This window comes from Onychostruthus taczanowskii, unplaced genomic scaffold, assembly GCF_017590055.1.
Source record: "Onychostruthus taczanowskii isolate IOZ18803 unplaced genomic scaffold, ASM1759005v1 scaffold43, whole genome shotgun sequence".
In the NCBI taxonomy this organism is placed as follows: Eukaryota; Metazoa; Chordata; class Aves; order Passeriformes; family Passeridae; genus Onychostruthus; species Onychostruthus taczanowskii.
The window spans coordinates 1,327,746-1,343,453 of NW_024501792.1; the positions used below are offsets into that span (position 1 = coordinate 1,327,746).

Below are 15,708 nucleotides of genomic sequence, written 5' to 3' on the forward strand. Positions count from 1 at the left end.
TCAAAGCCTGAAGGGCTTCCCAAAGCTGCTGGTGGCAGGGGAGCTGAGGGCAGGGCTCTGAGCCATGACATTTCCAATTTATTTCTCACCCAATCCCAGCTAAGCCATCAGCACTCTGCAGGGAGCAGGAAATGTTTCCTGGTATCCTCTCAACCCTTTGGTTTCTGTTCAGGGCTTCCTTGCCCTAACACAGCTCTGCTGGATTGCAGAAATTCTTGTTTTAATTCTGTGTTTCAGAGGGTGCCACGAGCACCAGGAGTGGGTGCAACTTGAGGTGGGGAGAAAAGGGAAGATGAAAAATCACCGAGGTTAAATCCAGCTGGCAGCAAGGCAAGGTCCTGCATCCTCCCTGTGCTCAGAGAGCAAACCTGGAGAATTCTGCAGCAGAGGAACGAGGGGAGGGCTGATTTCTGCAACCTTTGAGCACCACGAAACCAGAACTGGGAACACACACCAGGCAGAGCCTCCAGGAGGGCAAAAACACAGAGCAAGAACAGGCTGGGCTCGGGGTGCACACAAGGGGAGCAAAGAGCAGAAACAAGGAACAGAAGCAGAGCGTGCAGAAACGAGACAGGCACATCTCCCATCCTGCTGGAAAACCAGCACAGGGAGGGGACAGGGACAGGGCTCTGCTGTGCATGCAGCCACGTGGGGAGGTTACTGGTGTTAGTTTTTCCTGAAAAGCCCAGCCTAAATCCTTGCCTGGGGGTGGTCCCAGCCAAAAAGGTGATTCCAGAAGTCCTGGATTGTACAAAGCCAATTCCTGCCTGGCTCTCACAGCTCCTCCTCTGGCTGGGGCAGCAGCAGAGCAGGAGCTTCCCTCCCTCCCCTGCTGGGACTGGGCTCAGAGGGAAGTGTGGCAATGCTGCAGGAGCTGCTCTGCACCAGCCCAGCCTGGGCTGCAGGCTGATCCAGCCCAGACACTGCCAGGCTCAATCTCTGCTCCTTGCTGTGCTGGGGCCCAGCAGCTCCTGTGAGCTCAGCTCAAGGCTTTGCCAGGCTCAGTCTTTGCTCCTTGCTGTGCTGGGGACCAGCAGCTCCTGTGAGCTGAGCTGAGCTCAAAGCCTTGCCAGGCTCAATCTTTGCTCCTTTCTTTGTTGGGGACCAGCAGCTCCTCTGAGCTCAGCTCAAAGCCTTGCCAGGTTCAGTCTCTGCTCCTTGGTTTGCTGGGGCCCAGCAGCTCCTGTGAGCTCAGCTCAAGGCTTTGCCAGGCTCAGTCTTTGCTCCCTGTTCTGCTGGGGACCAGCAGCTCCTGTGAGCTCAGCTCAAGGCTTTGCCAGGCTCAGTCTTTGCTCCTTGCTGTGCTGGGGACCCGCAGCTCCTGTGAGCTCAGCTCAAGGCTTTGCCAGGCTCAGTCTTTGCTCCCTGTTCTGCTGGGGACCAGCAGCTCCTGTGAGCTGAGCTGAGCTCAGAGCCTTGCCAGGCTCCCAGAGCCTCAGTGGGAGGAATGAGGGGCTCTGGCAGGAGCCAGACTTTCCCCCTGATGACATCTGTGTGAGGTCTGGCTCCCACCACGGACCCTGTGCGTGCTGTTTCACAGGATTTATAAGCAGAGTTTTATACAGAGAGAGGATTTTATAACAGCATTTTACAGAGAGACTATTTCATAGCACAGCTCTCATTCTAGCTATGCTTAAGTTTTACTCACAATAAAAAGAAAATGGTTTCTTAAATCAAATTGTGACATACTCCAAATAAGCAGATTTCAGAGAATTCAGGATTTTTCTGGGAGGCTACTAAACATGTACAGCGTGGATGTGTGCACATATCTCTACATACATGTGTATTTTAGAGGGTTAAAATGCTGCTAAAGCAACAGGAGAGAGAGTGCTCCCAGAATTTGAGCCCTCCTTTCCCATCAGATTTGGGTCTGTGGTTGGTCCCACAGAGAGGCAAAAGGATTTTGGCCTTTGGTGCTCATTCCAGAGGATTTTTAGCACCTTCCTAGGACAGTTCCTTGCTGGACTCTGAGAGTGAAGAAGCAAATGACTGAGCCAGGTGATTTTTTTGGGTTTTTTTTTTCCTGTTTTCCCTCCAAGTCTTTTCCAGCTCAAGGCAGAGGACTGAAGTCGAGTTCTTCCCATGCAGACAGTGAGGAGCAACTCCTCCAAAGAGGCTCAGTGGGATTTTTTTTTTCTTTTTTTTTTTTTTGGAATTTGGAGATCCCACAGGGGAATCCTCACCCCAAAAATCTAGGCAACCAATCAGAACAAAGTGTTTTACCTTCTGTTCACCAGCGAGGACGACATCATCAGCACCATGCAAGCCACATGACAAATTCACATGATACGCACGCACATGAGTTTGGTTGAAAGGAAAGTGGAGGAGGTCACATGGAAAATACAAAAAAATTAAAAAACTGATGTAAACAATGGGCAAGGGAAAAAAAATCAACAACAGAATTACAGAGTAAATAAAAATAGGAGCAAAATTAAATTAGCCAGCATATATCAGAAACACTGGGGGGGGGACAGTAAAACCGCCTGGAAAAGAAGAATATTAAACCACAGCAAGCACTGAGTTATGGCCTTGTGTTAGGCACAGCTGCGTCACTGCTTAGTCATACAAGGAACAAAAGGGACAAAAATCATTGTGCTGTGTGCCAGGACTGCTGGAGGGATCCACAAAACTGCTGGGAAGAAAAAGGGAATATTGTTATTCCGAGGCAGCGGAGGTGAAAGGGTGAAAAGCAGCCCAAAACGAGGACAAACCCCGGCACCCCACAGCGGTGTGTCCTCCCTCTGCAGCACAAACTGCTCCTGACCAACAACAACAACTGCAGGAGAGAAAACCCTGCTGGGGTGACCACAGCCAAGGACACTTTTCTCATCCAGGAGCTGCGGCGGGACGGGAGGAGAGGCAGAGCAGGGACACCGAGGGGCTGGGTGGGCAGGGGGGCTCTGCCAGCCCAGCCAGGACAGGGAATTCATCACCACCAGGGCCCAGGGAAGGCAGCAGCTGCTGGGAGGGACGGGCAGTGCAGGAACAGTGGCAGGGAATGAGGAAAAATCAGCTGCCAGCCCAAGTTCCCTTCCCAGATCGCTCCAAACTCGAATTTCTCACGCTCGTGCCTCTGTCTCATCCTAATGAGGCCACTCCACAGTGCTCTGGTAGTTCCCTGCTAATTTGATGTATAGAGAATTAAACCCTTAATCTTGTGGGTGCTTGTCTCTGACAAGATTAAGGGCAGACCATTACCGGGGAAAAAACTGATGGCACAAAATGTAAAATCCATTTGTTACAGCCAAGCTCTCAATCCATTCTCTTTAAACACAGGCTCACAGAACTCTGGGCACTGTGGAGGAGGGAGGCTCAGGAGTTGCTGTGAGTTGCCTGGAAGGAAGATCCGTGTCTTCTGGTCAGGAAGAAACCTCTCCCAAACTGCAGGAAACTCAATATAACCTGAGATTTCAAACCAGGCAAGAGAGGCATCCTGTCCTCAGGAGAGGAGCTTTAGGTAAAGATCAAGGGCAGAGTTAGCAGCATAAAGAGAATAAAATGGTTTGGGCTGGAAGGAACCTTAAAGATTATCCAGTCCTAGGCAGGGGCACTTTCCAGCAGAGCAGGTTGCTCCAAGCCCCTTCCAACCTGAAAAAAAAATCCCCTTTTTCAAGTGAGCTCAACCACTGCAAGGCAAAGCAGGTCCCAGAGAGGAGAGAGCTGCAAGAAAACCGTCAAAACTGGCACAGAACTATTTCCTGGAGCAACCTCAGAGGGTTAAATCCAAGGAGAGACATTCCTAAACCTCCCCCATGCCCACAGACATCTCCCAGGCGCCCCTGATCCCACACCCCAAAAAGCCAGCTCAGCCTCATTAGGTTTCCATCCCTGCCTCCGTGGTGCCACAGGGCAGCTCTCATCCCCTGATTGCTGCTGCTTCCATTCACTGACCCTCAGGAGAGGCCAGGGGACAGCACAGATCACTCCCACAGCAGCAGCAATTAATTAATTATGCAGAGCTGGAGGAGCATCTGCCCTTCCTCTGCTGCTCAATTCCTCCTTGGCACGGGCTGCAGCACAGCCCAGCACACCAACGTGGGCAGTGCCTGCACGAGTGGAGTGTACACACAAAGAACAGCTCAGCCCCAGGGCAGGGGAAAGGGAAACGTTCACCCTCCTCCTCCTCCTCCTCCTCACACAGCCCCCACGCCAACAGAACCGTGGAAAGTGTTTATCATTAGGAGCTTTTCAGGGTAAAGATTCTCTTTTTTTAAGAACAAACTGTTCTGTCAAACGTGAACCCCAGGTTCTCCCTCCAAGGGAAGCTGTCCAGCCCACACAGGAACGGCCAGGAGGGAGACTCTGCCTGCTGAGGAATGAAGATGATGAGCAGAGCCTGCCCTTCGGCCTCTCCAGCCCATCCTCCAAGGCTGGCAGGAATGAAAAGGTCTCTTCAGCCCCTGAGTGCAGCAGGGGTTGGGGTTTGGCACTTTGGAAATGAAAATTACTGCACAAGGAACACGCTGCTGGCAGCCAAAGGACATTTAAAGCCACCTGTGAGACCATGAAACGTGCCAGCCATAAATGCATTCATTATAATTAATTATAAAGTCATTTGACTGGCCACACTCCACACTCTCCTCTCCCTCCATCCCAACCCCAAGATCATCCCACACTTCATGCTGGGAGTGTTCTCCATCCAGAAAACCATTCCTGCCCCAGCTCAGGTGAACACCTCAGCGGCCTCACATGCCACAAACACACTTTGGATTATTGCAAGTCACAAGAAGAGCACTTGGCTTGGCAGAGATCGTTAGTGGCTCAAACCACACCCATGCACCAGGTAACTCAGAGCTTCACTGAGGGGTCTTCTCCCTTGACCACCCTACCAAGGCAGTTCCCATCTCAGATATGGAATCTTCTGGAAGCCTGAGGCCTCTTTTAAGGCAAGCAGGGCCCTGGGATCTCTCCTGCAGGATATTTTACCTCCTCATTTGCATCTTCTTCCAGCATCCAATACCCCTAATTTTAATATCAACTCTATCTCCCTATATTCAAAGCAAACAGAGCAAGGCAGGGCAGCAAGAAAATTATTTCATGCACATCCCTTTTGCAAAAGGCAGCTGCAACACCAAAACGGGGAGGGCAAAAGCAAAACATCCCTTTTGGAAAGGATGATTTGGGGGGGGTTACTCCTCCTTCTCTCCCTTCTCTGTGCTTCTCCTAACCCTTTCATTCCCATTTTTCAGCCGCTGCTCGGCAGCACGGGGTGAAGAGGGGGCAGCATGCTGGGGTGTGGACATGCTCACACGGCACACTGCTGTCACAGCCAGCCCAGCATGCCCCAGGGCCCTGGCACTGGGGCACCCCGGGCTCCAGCAGCCCCAGAGCAGCCCCAGAGCAGCCCCAGAGCAGCCCCAGGTACTCACTCGGTGCCGGGGATGCGGCGGCAGCTGGGGTTGCTATGGAAACAGAAGGATGCACACAGGGCAGTCAGGGTGGGAACCAGGGGGTGACAGCAGGGAAACAGAGCAGCTTGGAGGAGATGGGCACTCAGGGGGACAGCCAGACCTGGTGGCAGGGCTGTGGCACCCAGGGAGGCTGCAGAAATCCTGCCCTGCTGCAGGGAGGGGGGTCCTGGCAGCCCCAGGGGGGTCCTGGCAGCCCCCAGCCCTCCAGGGCACGGGGAAGGACAGCCTGGCCTGAGGCTTTCCTCATCCCCAAGAGTTCTGGAGCTCCAAATCCCCGTTTTTGCCTCTTTTGACCCCACCCTGCCCATCAAAGGAATATTTGGGAGGCCTCTAGGGGCAGCTCCTGAGGAGAACTGAGCTCCTTGTTCCCACCTCCCTGCACGACACCCAGGGACACAGAGAGAGGAGGAGAACAGGGCTAAGAACCCCAAAAATGTGAACACCTCGGGAAAGAAATGGGTCTGGAGAGAAGCCTGCACTCCCCAGGGCACAGCAGGACTTCCAGGGCAGGAGGACAAGGAATGTCTTTGCTCCAGAAGTCCTGGGAAGAGCCCGGCAGGGGGACGCAGGCTGGGAGGGATTGATTTCTGTTAGTCCCCACAAAACCTTCAAAACCAAAGGAATTCTCACTGCTGTGCCTACAAGAGGCAGGGACACGAGAAGGGGAAATCAGACCTTGGGAAGCTGCAGAGCAGCTCCAGGGAGGGAGATCTGGGGGGGAAAAAATTTCCAGGGAAGCAGGAGAACATCCAGGGACATTGCAGTGGGGTGGACTTGATGTGGTAATAATTAGTATTGATTTTATGATTTTAGAAGTTTGAATATTTGTTTTATACTGTATTATACTACACTATTCTACTAACAAAAACTCAATGCTTTTGCAATGGGTATCTGGATATACAATTTCAAGAATCTTTTTCCTAGGCAAAAATGATAAGATTATTGAAAAGCATGTTCGTTTATTACTACTCTTTTTTTTTTGTTTGCCAAAATTTACTGCCTCATCATTGCATGGCAGAATTATATGTAGTTTTATTTTACATATATCTTATACAGTTTATATGAATTTTATATGACTTCCTTAGAATCCAAGTGCTTAGCAAGATAAATTAAATTTGCATTCTGATCTAGAGCACTGGATCACTCCCTGCTTTTCAGTTTTTTAGGCACTGATCCTTCTGAGCTGCTTGACATTTTTACCTCCTTGATTTCAGTCCAATACACTCCAGTCAAGAAGACAGTCCAATCCAGCTTTGACCTCACTGGTCCTGGAATCTAAAACTATCACTAGTGGCTAATTAAGGAATCACCCTTTGGTGAACAAACCCCCGTGACACATTCCACACGTGCACCAGCCAAGATAAGAATTGTTTCTCGCTCTTTTTTCCTGAGCTTTCTCACAGCTTCCCAGGAAAATGCGGGTTTGAGATGAGCACCCAGGGGTGTTAAGAGATGCAGCACACGGTGAGGAGATCATGCAGAGCCCTCCTGCCATACTCACTGCCTGCTGGAGGGGAGCTGGGGGCAGCAGCCCTGGCTGGAGGAAGAGAAACCAGGTGAACATTGCTGGAAATGCTGCCAGAGCCAGGAAAGGAGCACAGGGGGAGCTGGGCTGGTTGCAGTTTGTGCATTTTTGTGTTTTGGCAAAACCACACACACGCTCTCTTTGAACGCTCTTGGGTTCAAAGCCCACCCCTGCTCCCCAGGACTTTGTGTGGCTGCTGATTTGTGAGGAATGGGAAATGAAGAAAAGCAGTAAATGGTTAAAATGAAAATACAAACCCAGGTCAACTCAGATGCTCTCCCAACCTCCAGAGCTCTCATCTGTGCCACTATAATCCATAATTATCCCTAATTACCTCATGGAGAGGCCCTCTAAGATAGACAGAAGCTTCTTTTTCTTATTGAGGGAAATTAGATAAATCAAAATTACTTCAGACTTATCCCAGCAGGCATTAAAAACTGTGTCAGGTTTTACATTCAGACAGAAACTTTAAATAATAGGGCAAAGAAAATAAGAGGCCTTGGTTAATCTGAGCTGTAAAATTCCTGAGACATCTCTGTGACCTTCAAATCACACTTGAGGGGACAAAAATTCCTCCTACTTGTGACTGTGCTCACGAAGAGGTGATTGGAATTCCAGCAGAGATGGAAAAAATGCATTTTTGTGGTGCCATTTCCTCAGGCAGGGTCCGAGCTGGGCTCTGGGAAGGAGCAGAGAGAAGTGGGGACAGTGCCCAGGGGGATCCCAGCTGCAAAGCTTCGAGAGCAGGACGGAATTGTGGATGAAAAATGAGTTAAAGGAGGAAGAAATGCAACTTACCCTGCACTGGGGAGCACAGAGGGACTGGCAGCCCACTGACATGTGAAAATAATAAAAAAAAAGGCAAAATACTCCAGTGCAGAAGTGCTGGAATGTTGTGCAAAGCCACCCACCTGTCCCCAGGCTGGCCCTGGGGCTGGGCACACAGCTCTGGGGCTGCAGCAGAGCTTTCCTTGCTCTTTTTTCTCTCTTCTCAGCTGCATTTCCCCCTTTTCCTGCAGCTCTGCTGGGGATCCCCAGCCTGCTCTCCCTGGGGATTTTATCTCCAGCTCAGGAGGGCCCCAATCCTCAGCCTGGGCTCTAACCTTGACCACCACCCTCATGTCATTACTTTTTAATGGTTTTTTCTTTTTTTTTTTTTTTTCTCTTCTCAGCTGCATTTCCCCCTTTTCCTGCAGCTCTGCTGGGGATCCCCAGCCTGCTCTCCCTGGGGATTTTATCTCCAGCTCAGGAGGGCCCCAATCCTCAGCCTGGGCTCTAACCCTGACCAACACCCTCATGTCATTATTTTTTATTGGTTTTTTTTTTTTTTGTATTTTTGTAATTTTTGTGTATTTTTGTTTATTGTATTTTTATTTTTTATTGCTCCTGGAATTAAGAGGATCCCAACAATCTCAGCCTGCACAAATGCTCTGGAAATGCCTCCCAGTGCTCCCTAACTGCTGCAGTTTGCAGCCCTGCCTGTCCATCTGTCCATCCATCCCTCCCCTGCCTGCTCCCCTACATCCAATTCTGTCCAGTGCAATCTTTAAGGGGAAATGGCACAAACAGGATCCAAAATTTGGGTTCAAAATAAAAATATCAAAAGATCCTCTCCTGCTTTTCACTTCAGGAAATCTCAAAGAGGCTTCTTCGAGCTTGTCCTTGTAATCTTGGGAGTCACAGCAGCTCCCCAGGAGGATGCACTGATCAATGCAATAATGCTCACTGGGATAAAGAGGTTTTTTAGCTCCATTGATCAGGTTTGATTGGAAAGGCACAAAGCAACGGAGCCATCTCCATATTTCACTCACAATTACACAAATCCATCACATTCCTGGCTCGTTTTGCATGGGGAAGTGGGGAACATGCCATTTTTTTAAAATTTAGTATGAGGTTTATTTATTTAATCACACAATCTACACAAGTGCTGGAAGACTGTCCAATGGTAAAAACCATTAGTGAGAAGAGGAAAAGAAATTGAATTTTTTTCTTCAATTCCGTGCTTTCAAAATTGTGGAGATATTCGAAATGTTGAAGTTTTTGGTTGGCTCTGGTCCAAACCAGATCTGCAATTCAGCTGAATTGATTTCCCTGAATTATCTCAGTATCATTAAAATTGAACTATTTTTAATGGATTCATAAATATGAAGCCTTCCACTACTCCACGCTGAGTCAACAAGCTAACTATTATTATTTTTATTATTATTATGATTAGATAATCACTACATTAAATATTTCAACTGCATGCTGCAGAGCACAGACAAAGACAAACCCTAATTCTGCTCTAAACAAGAGCAGTGGCTACTCCAGAGTCAGTGTTGTTAGGAAATGAACACTACCAGTTACTCCAATCCTACAGCCCCTGAGAGGAAAAAGGCACTAAATTAAAAGTTCTGGGTGTTAGAGGAACACTCTAAAAACACAAAAAGAGAGTGAAAGAAATGCAGAGAGCACTTACGTGGGTGAGGGATGCCTGCAGTTTATCCATGGATGGGACACAGACCAAAAACGAAATAAAAAGACAGAAATAGACACACACATACAAAAAAAAAAATGTAGAAGATGTGAGGTGACAGAGAATATGGAGCTGGAAAATCAGCATCCAGTGAGCCCTGCTCAGCAGGGATGGGCAGAGCCTGGGCACAGCTCAGGGACTCCAGACATGCTCAGGGTGGGCTGGGACAGCCCCGGGTCCAGCAGAGGGGTCTGGAGAGAGAATTCCAGCACGGGGCTGGGAACAACAGTCAGGGCTGGATGCAGGAGAAAGGGAAAGCAGAACACCTCTCCCTGCCCTGGTCACACCTGCCCTGCCCACTCCACCTTTAATCCTTTCCTCCTTCCCACCCTGAAGAGCTCCCTGGGATTTATTTCTTCCCTGGAAGAGCAGGACAGTGCTGGGCCACAGCAGAACATGGGAATGGCCCAGGCAGAGCAGAGAGGAGCCTGAGGAATCCATGGAATCCCCTCAAAGCAGCATGTGCAGGACAGAGCAGCCCTCCCTCCCTTCACCTTCACAGCCCAAGGCCAGTCCTGTGCTGGGCACCTCAAAGTGGAAAACAAAGCAGCCTTGTGACACTGACAGCACACTCTCTGTGACCAAAACCCTCCTCAGCTGCTTTTCCTCATTAAAATTCTCCTTCAGAGCCCCTTCTCCTTGGCACCACCAAGGCTGAACTGGAAACACCAACCAGCTCACACGAAAACAACTCCTCCCTTTTAATTACCAACAAAACCCAACCCAAAACCAGAGAAAGCAGAGGGTGCAGCGAGGTCTGTGAGAGAGACAAGGTGAGATCCATGCACGGCAGAGGCTCCAGGAGAGGGAGGCTGGGCTGTACTTACGGACTGGCTGTGTCTTGAACTCGGCGGGCAGGCTGAGCTCCCCCACGCCCTTGCCATTGACTGCTGACAGCCTCACTGCATAGGTGGTCTCAGGCTTCAGCCCCGTGATGGTCACTGTCCCCTCCACGTTGGCTGGGGGGGGGAAAAAGCAGAGAAAAGCTCAGGATTCCAAGAAAGAAATGAACAAACTTTGTTTTCTCCACGCGGGGAGAGAAGGGATAAATAGAGCTGGCTCTAGCTGGGATCACACCACTCCAGGGGGCAATAAAATCAGAATTTCAGCTCCACGTGGGATTGATGTGGAGGATTCAGCTCTGGAGCAGAACTCTCCCTGTTACAGCCCTCCCCAGATCAAAATTCTTTTGCTTTATTTGACTCCAAGATGGATTTTGTGCCACAAGCACTGCTATAGATCATTTTAACAGGACGGATTTGCTGCTGGAATAGCTGAGTTTATTTTCTAAGTGGTGACAGATGAGGGTTCAAAAGCCTCCTGTGGGAAGCAGCAATAGTGAAAACTGTAATTCCAAACACAGGGTTCTTCACCCTGCTCAGACTGAGCTCCCAGCAAAGCCCAACCCTCATTTCCAGCTGCAAATTCCACGCGTCCCTCACAGCAAATGTTTTAAAACTCCATTGGAGCCTCCAACCAGAACCTGGCTTTTCCCTAGAGGAATTTTTCAGTGCTGCTGGGGAAGGAACCAGGATTTCTTGTCACTCCTACCTTCCTTGGCATCGTAGAGCCTCGAGTGCCAGTCCCCCTCGCCCAGGGCCCTCCACTCCGCCTTGTACCTGAGGATGGGCACCCCGCCCGTGGCCTCGGGCTCCTCAAACTCCACCTGGGCACTGCTGGAGTAGGGCTCCACCCTGCCGATGGAGGGCGAGGACGGCGTGTCTGGGGACAAGGGACAGCCGGTGAGACAGCTGGGAAAGAGCCCCCAGCCCCCAACAGCACAGGGCACGGGGGGCTGAGCCTCGGACAGGGGTTAGGCAGGTTTGGAGATGTTAATTAGGGCACAGGTCTTAATTTTGTCTCCTCTCTAAGAGGCTGGAGACTCCCAGTCCCTTCTCCAATAGAGAACGAGCAGGGCAGTGCAGCAAAAGCATCCTGGATGTCACTCTGTCCCCTCTGTCCCCTCACAGGGCTGTGCAGTGCTGGTGTCCCTCTGTCCCCAGTGTCCCCTCACAGGGCTGTGCAGTGCTGGTGTCCCTCTGTCCCCAGTGTCCCCTGACAGGGCTGTGCAGTGCAGGATGTCACTCTGTGTCCCCAATGTCCCTTCCACAGGGCTGTGCAGTGCTGGATGTCACTCTGTCCCCAGTGTCCCCTGACAGGGCTGTGCAGTCCTGGTGTCACACTGTCCCCAGTGTCCCCTGACAGGGCTGTGCAGTGCTGGATGCCACTCTGTCCCCAGTGTCCTTTCCACAGATATCTGCAGTGCTGGATGTCTCTCTGTCCCCAGTGTCCCCTGACAGGGCTGTGCAGTGCTGGATGTCACTCTGTCCCCAGTGTCCCTTCCACAGATCTCTGCAATGCTGGATGTCACTCTGTCCCCAGTGTCCCCTGACAGGGCTGTGCAGTGCTGGATGTCACTCTGTCCCCAGTGTCCCCTGACAGGGCTGTGCAGTGCTGGATGTCACTCTGTCCCCAGGGTCCCTTCCACAGGGCTGTGCAGTGCTGGATGTCACTCTGTCCCCTCACAGGGCTGTGCAGTGCTGGATGTCACTCTGTCCCCAGGGTCCCCTGACAGGGCTGTGCAGTGCAGGATGTCACTCTGTCCCCTCTGTCCCCAGGGTCCCCTGACCATCCCCAAACCCCTGAGGCTGCCCTGGAGCCCTGCCAGGCTGGCCCAGCTCTCAGACCCTGCAGTGCAGCTGCTGAGGGGGCTCTGCCTGAGCTGGGGGGCACAAACCAAAGATCACAGGGAAGAACAAACCCCTGCAGAAACAAGGACCGGAGATGCTGAGCGGCTCCAGCCCAGCAGGAAATCCGTGAACAGCCTCTCTGAAGGCAGCAGCTGCTCTGCTGCTGCCCCAGGGACAGCAGCCATGGGTCCCTGCCCGGCCTGGCTGCTCACCTGCCTGCACCAGGATGAACTCAGAGGACTCCTGCCCGATGCGGTTCACAGCCGTGCAGTTGTAGTTCCCAAAGTCGTTCTCCGAGTCCGGGGTCACCTGTGGGGGAAGGAAGGCTCAGGACGGGATCACAAAACCCTTTTCACTCTGCCAAGGCACCCTGAACTTAGCTGGGGAGAAGCTACAATGAAAGCCGGGTGTTTGTGCTCCCAGGGCTGTGCATGGAGAGCTGCAGTGGGCAAAAAGCAGAGACAAGCAGGGGCTGTCTCTTCTGCTACCAGATTTCCTCCCATTTCCTGCCCCTCTTGATCTTCTCCAACCCGATTTTTTCAGGATTTATACGCTAGAAACACCACCCCAGCTTCATTTCTGCCAAGAGGACAAGACTGAATTCCTCCAACAGCAATTATCTGATGGCACTCCTGGCTGTTGCTCACCTCCAGGTAGCTCGCTGAGGGGGTGTTGTAGATCTTGATGTTGCTGTAGTTGGAGCTGGGCAGGAGCTGCCCATCCCGGAACCAGGAGATGACAGCACTGGGGTAGGCAAACACCTCACAGGTGATGTTCACCTGGTTTCCTTCCCAGGTGTACACGGCCACGGGGCCCTGCAGCTTGGGGGCATCTGAAAGACACGTTTGGGAAGGCAATGGAGCCAGCTGAGCTCCCAAAAAAACCTCCCTGTAAGGATCCCTTGGCTGGAGTCCACCTCAATGCGGGCAGGGGAATATTGGAATATTCCATTAATATTGGAAATGGGAACTGTCCTCTCACCCAGGGCTGGGAACATCTTTTGCTGAAGGGCACAGAGAGAAATCCTGCTGAGCCCCACGGCTGCTCCTGGGCAGCGTGGGAGGAGCAGGCAGCAGGATGGGGCTGGGAAGGGGGAGAACCAGGGGAGAACTTGATTCCCAACAAACGGGAGGGCAGCAGATCCGTGGTGAGGTGCAAAGAGCACCCAGGCAGGGAGAACACCCTGAGGCATCTCACAGGGAGACTTCCACCCCTCACCCTCAGCACCACTTGGCACAGGGAGGGAACAGGGAATGAACCAGCCCCCGTGAACCCCCCAGGGCACCTCCAGGGACATGGCCTGCCAGCACCCAGGCTGGAGATGGGCAGAGAGAACACCCTGAGGCATCTCACAGGGAGACTTCCACCCCTTGACCTCAGCACAGGGAGGGAACAGGGAATGAACCAGCTCCCATGAACCCCCCAGGGCACTTACACTGCACCTCCAGGTACATGGCAAGCACTGGAGATGGGCAGAGAGAACACCCCACAACCTCTCACAGGGAGACTTCCACCCCTCACCCTCAGCACCACATGCATTCCCAGCCTCAGGGAGGGAACAGGGAACGAACCAGCCCCCGTGAAGCCCCCAGGGCACTTACACTGCACCTCCAGGTACATGGCCTGCGAGTCCTGGCCGATGGTGTTGCTGGCCGTGCACACGTACTCGCCCGCGTCCGTGTACTGGATGTCCTTGAGCGTCAGCGAGGAGACGCGCGCGTGGCTGCGCACCACGATCCGCCCGTCCAGCGTCTGTGACAGCACAGCCCGTCAGGGCACAGCCAGCAGGGCACACAGCCCGCCAGGACACAGCCAGCAGGGCACACAGCCTGGCACAGCCCCGGGGCAGCCCCAGGATGGCACATACCCTGCCCCAGGATGGCACACAGCCTGCCCCAGGCAACGCCAGGATGGCAGCCCCAGGATGGCAGTCCCAGGGTGGCACACCCCCTGCCCCAGGATGGCACACAGCCCACCCCAGTGTGGCACACAGCCTGCCCCTGGCAGCTCCAGGATGTCACACTCCCTGCCCCAGGATGGCACACACATTGCCCCAGCCCCAGGGCAGCCCCAGGATGGCACACAGCCTGCCCCAGGATGGCACACTCCCTGCCCCAGGATGGCACACTCCCTGCCCCTAGCAGCCCCGTAGTGCTGAGGATCCCTCACCTGAGGCCAGGTGAGAGCACCAGGGGCAGCTCCCTGGCACCCAGGGGTACCTCCCCGGCACCCAGGGGCACCTCCCTGGCACCCAGGGCACACTGCAGTGGCTCAGAGCACGCAGGGGAAGGGGCAAACACCAAAAGAAGGACCCAAGGTCAGCCCTACGTGGCTGGGAACACTGCATAACTGAGAGCAAAGCTTCTCCCCAGGGTGGGAACTGCAGACATCCAGCTCTGGTTAAAAAAAAAAAAAGCTTCCAGTCAGAGAATCCTGCCCTTCCTGTCCCCTCAGCAATACTGGTTTTATCTCAGTGCCCCTGAAATGGGTAAGGAAGAACAGACCCAGAGCTCAGAGTTGAATCAGGCCAAAAGGAAGCTCAGAACTTTCACCTGAACGTGTCACACCAAGAGAGGAAAGTGCAGTGAAAAGGGCAAGAAAGCCTCTAGAGACAGCCCTGCCTCAAGAAAATTCCAAAATTCCATAACCATTTCCCACACGCAAGAGATTGTGGGGATGCCACTGAAAGAGAGAAACAAGGAGTGTAAAATCCCAGGGGACTGCCAAGGGACTGCAGCCACCCAGCCACCCCAGGCTGCGTGGTTTTCCTCTCCAGTTTGTCACCAAACCCAAGAAAACACCAAGCCAGGGACTCCTCTCTCCCTCCTGCTGCTCCTGCCTCAGCCTGGAAGCTCTCAAGCACCAACTCCCTCCTCTCATTTCTGATTTTGCAGCACAAACACAAGGGAGTAAATCTGGCACCCTCGTGGCTGTGCCTGCTGCCACTCTCCAGGAGCATCTGTTTCCCTGGAAGGTACAGGACAAGTGCTGATAAATGAGGAAAACCCTGAGGATTTCCAACAGCCAAGTGCACAAAAAGCATCTCTGGTGTCTCAGGTGTCAGACCCTGGGCCTGAGCCTCTCTCTGTGCTGAGACTGACAAAGTTTCTACAAATAAATGTCTTTTGTCACCTCAGTTAGCTCCAGTATCAGCTCATGGGCACCAGGCCAATTTCAAATGCACAGAAATAGTGTCTTTTGATGGCACATGAACAACTGGGTGTATTTTTCTCCTCTCTCCTTCCCTGCTGCAATCCCTGGCCAGTGCCATGAGCTACAGCCTCCATCCCTGCCCTGGAACAGTTATTCCATGGGCTCGTGGTGCTGTGGGCATCATTTCAGAGCCTGACAGGAAACTACAGTGGTACCACACCACCAAAATCTGCTTTTATCTGACTGCACTGCTCTCCTTCTGCCTCCCTCCAAACCCCAGCTCATTCTAGCAGCACCCATGGGTGCCAGGACTCCAGACCTGGGGGAACATTCTCAATATTTGTCTCTGTGAGCTCACCAGAAGAGTGGAAGGCACAAAACACCAGTGTGGGATCACCAGAAAAGGCAGTTTTA

General features: G+C 52.4%; 1 protein-coding gene across 4 annotated transcripts in view; it reads right to left on the reverse strand.

The window, feature by feature from the left end:
- NCAM1 (neural cell adhesion molecule 1) overlaps positions 1-15,708 on the reverse strand; it is an 88,937-nt gene that overhangs the window by 17,411 nt on the left and 55,818 nt on the right. For 3 of the 4 annotated variants that reach the window (XM_041413948.1, XM_041413950.1, XM_041413949.1), the window contains 5 exons: positions 13,743-13,893; positions 12,789-12,973; positions 12,354-12,450; positions 11,003-11,173; positions 10,279-10,410 (listed from right to left, as the gene is read on the reverse strand). In XM_041413948.1, coding sequence (XP_041269882.1) covers positions 10,279-10,410; positions 11,003-11,173; positions 12,354-12,450; positions 12,789-12,973; positions 13,743-13,893 — 736 coding nt within the window. Of the gene's footprint in view, positions 1-2,223; positions 2,227-10,278; positions 10,411-11,002; positions 11,174-12,353; positions 12,451-12,788; positions 12,974-13,742; positions 13,894-15,708 lie in introns of all 4 variants that reach the window. The other variant, XM_041413951.1, reaches the window with a different exon arrangement.